The sequence below is a fragment of the Rhinichthys klamathensis genome, unplaced genomic scaffold, assembly GCF_029890125.1.
Source record: "Rhinichthys klamathensis goyatoka isolate OS25496 unplaced genomic scaffold, OSU_Roscu_1.1 h1tg000195l_1, whole genome shotgun sequence".
NCBI lineage: Eukaryota > Metazoa > Chordata > Actinopteri > Cypriniformes > Leuciscidae > Rhinichthys > Rhinichthys klamathensis.
The window spans coordinates 277,794-287,500 of record NW_026606721.1 but is presented as its reverse complement, the minus strand read 5'-3'; the positions used below and the strand labels follow the sequence as shown (position 1 = coordinate 287,500).

The 9,707-nt window shown below is 35.5% G+C and overlaps 1 protein-coding gene across 1 annotated transcript in view; it reads left to right on the top strand.

Moving 5' to 3' along the window:
* The window catches only part of LOC130095996 (arrestin domain-containing protein 3-like), a 12,466-nt gene extending 5,188 nt beyond the window's left edge, over positions 1-7,278 (top strand). The window contains exons 4-7 of the mRNA XM_056262609.1: positions 5,220-5,367; positions 5,575-5,671; positions 6,041-6,297; positions 6,777-7,278. Coding sequence (XP_056118584.1) covers positions 5,220-5,367; positions 5,575-5,671; positions 6,041-6,297; positions 6,777-7,121 — 847 coding nt within the window. The 3' untranslated portion in view covers positions 7,122-7,278. The remainder of the gene's footprint in view (positions 1-5,219; positions 5,368-5,574; positions 5,672-6,040; positions 6,298-6,776) is intronic.
* Positions 7,279-9,707: the final 2,429 nt, after the last annotated feature.

Sequence of the window (9,707 nt, the reverse complement as noted above, 5' to 3'; positions counted from 1 at the left end):
ACGTTTTGAACTAATCAGATTTGTTCCTGAATGAATCAGCCGTTTTAAAGTGCCCCTATTATGCTATTTTAAAGTTTCCTATGTTGTTTTGGAGTCTCCTACTCCTACAACAGGTGTACATGCATCAAAGGTCAAAAAACTGTTTAATTTCCTCATCATATACATTTGCACATCACCACATTTTCAATGATTCTCATACGATTCTCAAACGATCAATATCTCTAAATCCCTCCTTCAAGCGAGCTACTCTGCTCTGATTGGCAATGCGAGCGCGAGTCCGAAGTTGAAACATTTTAGGAACTATTCATTAAACCCGAACCTCCATTGCAAGGACGACTCGAGCAGGACGTTTCTCAGTGATACCCTAGTAGGCAACCCTACTCAGGTTGAGGTACATTATGAGATGTTGCAGCTGTAATTCCATCAGCATTAACAAGTGCATTTCCATCAACAAACCGATTATTTTACTTGTACTTATTTATTTACAGAGTATTTTCCTAATATATTGCGGTGAACACATGTATGCAATGTATACATTAGCCGAGCTCTAGCGTGAATGTAACATAAACGTTGATAAAACAAATCTTGCTCCATGCTTAATCTTTCCTCAAAGTAGTGAGAACGACAGACAATCTGCATTAATAGACACAGTTTTAGGTAATAGTGGCCCACAGCTGATCAGCAGAAGTATTTCAGTAAGACAGTGATAAAGTGAGTTAGCCATTTAGCAGGAGACCAACACAATATAAAACTCAAAACTAAGTATTTTGAACACCATCTTTCAAGAGCAATCTTCATATCCAGTCTTCTGGACATGATGCTATCTAGTATCCACAGGAATCAGCTGCAGGTTTGAGGTTCAAGGTTTCCCTGGTGTCTGCGGGCGAAATAAGTGGGCGGGCAATTGTAAGGCCTAATGGAGGCGGGTGAAGGTCTTTACGTGTTACTGTCTTTTCTCGTGGCAAAGTATTTTTGATTAAATGCATTACATTTTCTCATATTTATTCTCTCGTTATTTCATCTGACTCCATAAATGAAAAGGTTTTTTAATGATATCTGTGCATCATTAAATATAAGCGAAAGTTTGACTATTCCTTTTAACTCTAATGAAAAAAATGTCAAAGTCAGTTAGAATAACCAAATGTAACAATTTATTATGTCAGGTAAATTTATCATTCCAATTTCATAATCAGTTCAAAGATAATCAATACAAAACATCAAATGCTCTGGAATAAAGAAAAGAAATGCGAACCCGACATTTTAGAAATAGATGAAGCTGAGAGTCTCGGCCGCTCTCAGTCTCACGGGCTGATCGGAGATACAGAAAGGCCACGAGCCCCTTGCTGCATTTCATTATATAGGCTAACAATGGATATTTGCATTCAGAAGTTACACCTTTTGGGCGTAGGAGACCGTTTGTCTAGAGACCACATTCCTTTGTGTGCCAGTTATCCCTAAACTCTTAAAAACCTTATTACCTTTTGTTTTACTTATTTGGAAATGAGACATTTATACCAGTCGCATTGAGACATTTCGAATGATATTAAACATGTATAATACTCGATGATAATCATTGACATTAAACCATTTAGATTCTTGGGTGAGTTTTTGGTGATCTTCGCATGGGGGATGAGGGGGAGAAATGTAGATTAGGATGAGCGAGGTGAGACCTTCGTCTCAATAGTGCATGAGGGGGAGTTCAAATGTTAATTTTCAGCCTCAACCAGTTCTTCCAGTTTTTCCAGTCGTACACTAATGTTTCGTCTTGACGTCACGACGAAACGGCTTATGACTCGTTTGAAAAACGAATCATTTCATTGACTCAGAGTCGACTCTTACTTTTGAAAGACAATAACTTTATATATGGTCCACTTTCAGATTTAAAACTTTGCTGGATGTTTTCATTCACTTATACTAGAGCTATGTTACACACAACAAATCGGTTGAATGAATGATTCATTACTGGCTGTTTTAGTTTCATATTTAAAGTACCATTTAATTAAAATTAAAATTAGAAATCATTTAATATTTAAATATTGAATAAAAAAAAATCTCATAGCATTATTTATGCAATTGAAAATGTATTAATGCCACTTCTGATGCCGCTTCTGTATCACCTCTGCACTGCATAGATGGATTTTGTTAATAAGGATTTAATTTGATTGGGAATACTGTTATTCCAATTTAATATAATTTGAAAGTTAGAATTTGACATAAGTCAATGCGATACATCTAATAAGTTTAGAAAGAAATGCCCTTATATAAGGTAAAAAATGCCCCTGAAAATCAGTTTAATTAACTTAACCTAAGTCAGCCATGGTACCAGCACAAAAACACACTCAGCAAAATATTGAATTATTGTTATCAAGAAACCCAGCTTTAGTGTCTTGATTGTGCTTGATACAAAATAAAAGGTGCTTGAAAAAGTCCTTAAGTCCTTGAATCTGGTGTTCATGAAAGAGTGGGAACCCTGTAAATAGTGTTGAAAGCCAAAATATTAAATATATGGATGTATATTGACTGTAATCCACTATTTTGTTGATAGGGGTTAAAATGACCATTTTCACCTGAGATTTGGAGTCAGATTACAGGGGGTAAAATGACTTTAGAAAGATGGCGTCATCATTATTATTATTTTACACAGAGATTGGTAGATCTAGTTAAATATGTTCAAGCTTTGTTACATTATATGCCAATCTTGACAGTTTAAATATGGGAAAAAGCTCTTGTGTTTTTTGCCCCAAGTTTGCATGCCTGTAACTCAAGAATTTTTAAAGATTTCTCAATATCCTTTTATATTTTGGTGTTTAAAAAACATTTGGTATCTTCATTTCAAAGGCCCCATTTGGCACAATCCCAGAGATGTGGAGATCTAAATGCGGCTCCATGAGTAAATTGGTTAATTGTGCACATTTTTAGTAAATCAAATGTGAGTCACTTTGCACACAGCTGATACTTTTATTTTTATTTTAAAGAGGAATATCTGAACAACCAATAATGTTGAAACTAGAAATGTATCTCATTTCTATCAACACAATTGCATGGAATATACCTGTCTGAGTGCCAAAAATCCACTGAAATGGTGGAAAGTTGAGGCACATTAACTTGCTCTCCAAAGTGTATTTTTGAGAATCTATATTTGAATCAGTTTCAGGGATATTTGGAAGATGGGATTTTGTTCATTTTAACAGCTTCTGAAACTACCAAGAGTTCAAATATGCCGTATTGTGTAACTACATGTTACCACATTGACATTCCAATATATCTGGAATTGAACCATATATGGCCTTAAAAATGAAGATTCCATTGCTTCGGAAAAAGTATTTTCATGGCACTCTAGACAGGTATGTTCTATGTAATTATGTTGAAACGAGATGCATTTCTAGTTTCAACATTATTTGTTGTTCAGATAATCCTCTTTAAAGGGAAAAAGTATCTAGCCTGGTAATACCAGACTCTGCTACTTCACTTTGCTTCGTAGACAGAGTCTGGAATGGCATAATAGAGAAATGTTTTCTCTCTCGCTAGGGGGCGCTTGTCTGAAGTTTAAAATCATTGGTTACCCGTAAGCCAATCAGATAAGTTTATATATGACGTATGTTATGCGCCGACACAGCCGCATCGAACCACAGACATCATGCATCAAACTCAAATCTATGATCGAACTTCCACTGTAAACCTGGTGTAAACACTTGATGATGCGAGCGAAATACCGGAGTGAACATGGCTGTAAACGACTTTTGCAGATTATGCGAAGTTAATCTACGCATCCACGGTACAATCAGGGCCTCTAAACTGATATTTGACAGTAGAGAGAAACAAAAAAATATTTGCAGCCAACTGTCAAAGTTAGGATTAGTTCTGTTAAACACAGCTCTTTGTTCATCTCGAGTCTGTCGGAAATGCTGCAACTTAATTGCAAGATTACAGAATTTCATGGCAATATTTAAGACCTGGAAAAGAAAGGAGACACTGACCTGTCAAAAGGCTCCCCAGTTTCTCGCTGACGATCGGTAATAGTTGATAAATTAAACTTTTCCCAAAGGGAGTAGGGCCACAACATCACCTCCATTCAAAATGTTTAATACACACTCTTCTTGTTCAGGCTTCAGTTTGCTAATGCCGGGAATATTCTCCACAACAGAGCGAATTGCATCCGCGTCTCCATATCTGCGGTCGTTTACGATTTCCCTGACCTAATCTTAAACTCGGCGCTTAGCGACTACGTCACGGCTTTCAGCCCGCCCTCTGTTCGTTGATTGGCCCGGCTGTTTTCAGGCCGGAGGAAAACGGATAGATAGGCCGCTGTCTCAGACTGGGTACAGAAGCGAAATGAAATTGAGCGGAAGTACTAAGTCTGACGTAGTCTGGCTAAAAAGTATCAGCTGTATGCAAAGAAATCCACATTTGGTTTTCAACCACTGAAAATTGACCAATTTTATCATGGAACCACATTGCGATCCCCATATCTCTGGGATTGAACCAGATAGGGCCTTTAAAATGAAAAAAAACAACAGAAAAGTTTGACAAGAACCAGAAGGATATTAAAGATATATGTAATACTTCTTGAGTTACAGGCATGCAAACTTCTGAAAAAACACAAGAAGTGCCTTTTCCCATTTTTTTAAAATTGTCACTGTTGGCATATAATATCGCAAAGATTGCTAAAGTAAACAGATTTTACAAATAGATCTACCAATCTCTGTGTTAAAAATAAAATGATGATGCTGCCATTTTTCTAAAGTCATCATTTTAAAGGTGAAAATTGTCATTGTGACCCCCTATACAAAACAGTGAATTACTCAGTAAATATTCATGAAATTTATTATTTTGGCTTTCTTCATCATTTATGTACGGTATTCCTTTCAACAGAAAAAAAATATCAAAATCAAACATTTTAGCCGAGGACCTCTGGTTAAGTTGACACAGAATGACCCTATAAGCAAAACTGACCCCTGCATCATCGTCTTCTGAAAAAGCAGATGTCAGTCATATTCATGGCTCATTATTCTAGAATATTTCGTTTAATAAAATTTTGGATATGTTAAGTGAAAAAAAAGTTGTAAAGTATATTATATGCAGGTATGTTAACAGTTATTTGGAATAAATTAAAACTTATCATACAGTAGCAATTGCTAAAGTGCATATAGGACCATATTATGCACTATAATAATGCTTGTCAGTCTTTTCTGAAAACAAAAATGTTTATTTAATTTCAGAAATATGCCTCCATCTTTTAAAGGACAGCATGGCTCGGTTAAGTATGTGTTAATGGTAAAGCTGAAGAGGTCTTGGAAAACAACATCTACTACATGTACGGAAATATCCTTTTTGCCCAGGAATGATGGGACCAATGATCATTTACTGGTATGAATTATAATACCATGTTTGACTCTTTGGCGTTCATCTTTTAATAAATACAGAGATTATGTAACTGCTTATACTGTTATCAGAACTCATGTAATGCGATTTAAACCATTTGCTTGTGACCTAGAGCTTATAGAAAATGTAATGTAATTTTAGTTGACTTATTTCAATGTTGTTTTTTGTTTTTGTATACACATATATTTACAGCAACCACAATCTGGCACAGAAGACAAGAAGATGAAACTTTTTGGCTCAGGAAAAATGTCAATGACAGTAACAGCTGACAAAACTGGCTATATGCAAGGTGATAACCTGTGTATCTCTTAAGCAACTCAGTCAAAGCTGCATAAACTGAAGACACTAGCCTGTAATGCCAATGGCCGGGTTTCCATCAACATATTTTAATGCATATTGCATAAAATATTGCATAAAAATCCTGGAATTTTAACAACAACATGCAAATAACTTTCATTTCTATTGATATTTATCTCCAATTTCTCTGAATGTGACTACTTTGTTCTCCTAAACAAACTAAATGAAAACACTGCTTTATCTGTAAATAGGTTTTACATAAATAAAATTTGCTTCTTGGATGGGAAACCCTGCCATAGTCATTTTGTATTTGTTTTCCATTTTTGATAAATGTTGTCTCTAATTCCTTACATTGCTGCAGGTGAAACAATCAGAGTTTCTGTTGATATTGACAACTCTTCATCTCGTGACGTCAAGCTAAAGTACAGCCTCAAGCAGAAACAGACCTTCATTGCTGGCAGGAGCACTAATAACGCACTAAAGTATATAGTCAAAGAAACTAAAGATCACATCCCATCTGGAGAAAAGACTAAATCTGCAGTGGACATAAACCTTCCATGTGACCTGACTGTCACCATTGAAAACTGCAGAATTATAAAAGTGCAGTACGATCTCAAGGTGCTATTTTATTTTCCTTAGTATTGCTATATTTAAATATAGATTTAAATATTGAAATGAACTTAAAAAATTTAACTGTGACAGTTCACCTCCAAATTAGAATTTACTCACCCTCATGTCATTTTAAACCTGTACAACTTTCTTTCCTTTTTTGGAACACTGAATATTCTTCGAATTTCAGAATATCTTATTTTGTATTCTGCAGAAGAAATAAAGTCATAAAGGTTTGAAACAACATAATGGTGAGTAAATAAAATCATTTAAAGAATAGCAGTAACTATTCCTTTAATTGTCACAAATTTCTCAAATGCTTTCTAATTTGTGTGGTAAAAGAGACTATAACAACATTGATTTTACAGCATATACAAGACTTTCTTACAAAGAGTAAAGCAAAAATAAATAATTTGTTTTCTCTCCTTTGTAACTTCAACATAGTTTCACAGTTCGCTTGAACTATTATGTACACGGTTGTCTTTCAGGTCTATCTGGATGTGTCTTTTGCCTCAGATCCAGAAGTTATGTTCCCTGTGGTTATTCTTCCAGCTGACCAACAATGTCCTCCCTGGCAAGGCCCACCTGGGGGATTCCAGCCATATCCGCCACCTCAGCCTAACCTTGTGCCCTATCCTGGTGGACCGCCGCCTTCATATGCAGAAGTGTACCCCAATCTGAATGACCCTTCAGTGCTGCCCTATCCAGGAGCTGCTGCAGGGCTTTACCCAAATCCAAATGCCATGCTGCCTGTTTTCTATCCGACTCCATCTGCACCAGTTTATGATCCAAATCAAAGCACTAAAGAATCCTCTCCTAATGTGCCTTATTAGTCTTGTTCACCAGAAAAACTTCTGACTACCACTTCTGATGTCAATTATAACTTCATGGTTTTATCTGCATGAATTCAAGCTTGGTGCCTATTATTGTGCCTCTTTAAACTTAGGACTGTTCTTAATGTTACAAGGAATGTACAGTATCCACTGCAGTTTTTGAGATAGTTCACTGTTCAGTTCCCCCTTTTCCCATGTGCTCCAAAAACGCAGGTCTAAAAACTTCACTATCCTTTATTGCAGTACAAAAACATTTTAAAAAATGTCTCTGACCACTGTTCCTACTTATAGCAAGGCAGACAGAGTGGGCCGCTAATGCTGAAAATGTCCACATGCTCTGTCATCCCATTACTCCTCTTTTTTTTATGCTTTATTTCCGACAAATAGCATGTACAAGGTGTAGGGCTGAGCAAATATGGGCAGAAGTCTTTACTGCCCTAAAAGCCTTTTGAAAGGTATACATGTGAATTAAACGTGGCACAATGGCCTTCATCATCACAGTATGTTAATGCCTATCTAGTGCAAGAGATTTCATCAATATGCGTATTGAGGACTTTTGGGACACTCCAGGCACAGGATGGTTCTGTCGAGAGAGACAGTCATTTGCACCTCAATGACACGTCTTTACAATTTGCTTCACAGGACATATGCTTTCAACCACATACTGTTTATGTACTAATGTGTTCTAATATGTAATTATGTCATGTTTGGTCTCATCTGACAGCTTATACACTGAAATGAATGGTGGTGAACTTAACAGAGATATTAATGTATCCTACAATCTATTGGTTAAACATGCATTGAGGAGAATGTTAATGTTCTTCTCCCCCTCTTGGTCACCACCCATTTGCCTCATATTTTGGTTTTCTGTAGGTCGGTTTTGGTGTTGGTATTCCACTCATGTTTAACAATTGCTCAGGGTATAAGAAGGAAAGGTAACTGTTGATCTTGGAGAAAGCCTTTAACCCTGCCACTCCTGCACACCGGTGCGTAACCTCATACTCTGAGATAACTTTTGTTATCTTAACGTTCAGGTTAAATCCTACGTTTTCCTATCAGTTCTAAGAAAGACCTTTACCTTTAAAGAATAACAACAACTTTAATGGAGTCAGAGTAATTATATTGGAGTCAGATTTGAATTATACACGTCATCCTTCAACTGTCTTTTGTTCTGATTATTGGTTCAAAATAGCAGTGTATCTTCCAGCCTTACAAGGGTAACTTTTATATTACATCAGAAGAACACATCACATGCTTAACAATACAATAGAAATGACAAAAAAAGAACAGGGTACATATCTATATATTGTTGAATAAGCATAAATGTATACCTTTTATATGAAAATGTTAAATGAAGAGCATATTGCAGTTGTTTTAATTGCTTTGTTATTTTTTGATTTTGACATCACATCTATGCACATTTTAATCTCCTTAAGCACTGTAAAAATGTTGGTCTGACATTTCTGAATTTACATTTGTGAATATGAAATTTACATAAAAAATAAAATATGTATAATGAAACTAGCATCCATTGAGCAATGGTCCTTAATGCAATAACCTAATATCACATATTTACAGGATAAGAGAAAAGTATTTAAAATATTATCAGCAATGAATCTCTCAACATCTTTCCAGAAACACTGTGTATCTTGGCAGGACTAAAACATATGATAAATAGTTTCAGTAGAACTTTCACAGAAAGAACATTGTGTTTGTTGTAAAAATGGCTTGGTAAGATAGACTCTATGAATTATTTTGTATGAGATTTCCTTAACCTTATTTGTAAGGAGGAAGTTATGGGGCAACGACCAAACTTGTGTCCAATTTACATTATTAAAGAGATTGTTCCAATAGATAATAACAGGAGTAGTAATTGTATAATTGTAAAATTTTAACATGGAAAAGCAAATCAAACCAACTGGGATATTTTCAGGTCTAGGAGGGCAGACCATCCCAGCAGGTATCCTTTTTAACTACACTGAATTTGTTTAATGTAATAGGTATTTTGAGATAAAGTCAGTCTGCAAACTCAAATAAAGTTACTTCATTATTAAATAACTGACCTAACCCATTGCTAAACCAATTGTAAAAAATTTTTTTTTTAATTCCTGTACAAAATATTGCCGTTATTCTAGATACATTTTTTGGGGAGAAAAGTTGTGCTAGTAAATGAGACTCCAAGCAGCAAGTGCTCGTTGATAGAATTTAGAGTTTAATTGGAAGTTTTTTTAATTGCACATTAAAAGAAATTCTACGCCACCCAGATGAGAGAAAATATATCGAGGGATTATATTCCAAACAGACCATGGGTTTTGAAAATATCATCTAAGCCAGTTTATTTTATTAAAAGTAGGCTATAGAGCTAAAGTCGATAAAATTTAGACCACTTTTATCATTTAAATGTAATATTACTGATTTCTTAATGTAGTGAACTTTGTTTTTCCATACAAATGTACCTAACATACTGTCAATTAACTTACATGTGTGTTTGTCAACATAAAGTGACTGAGCAGTATACGATAAGCGGGAAATATGCCTTCTGCTTTAGTGAGGAGAACTCTGCCCTTGAGTGACAGATCTCTCAGC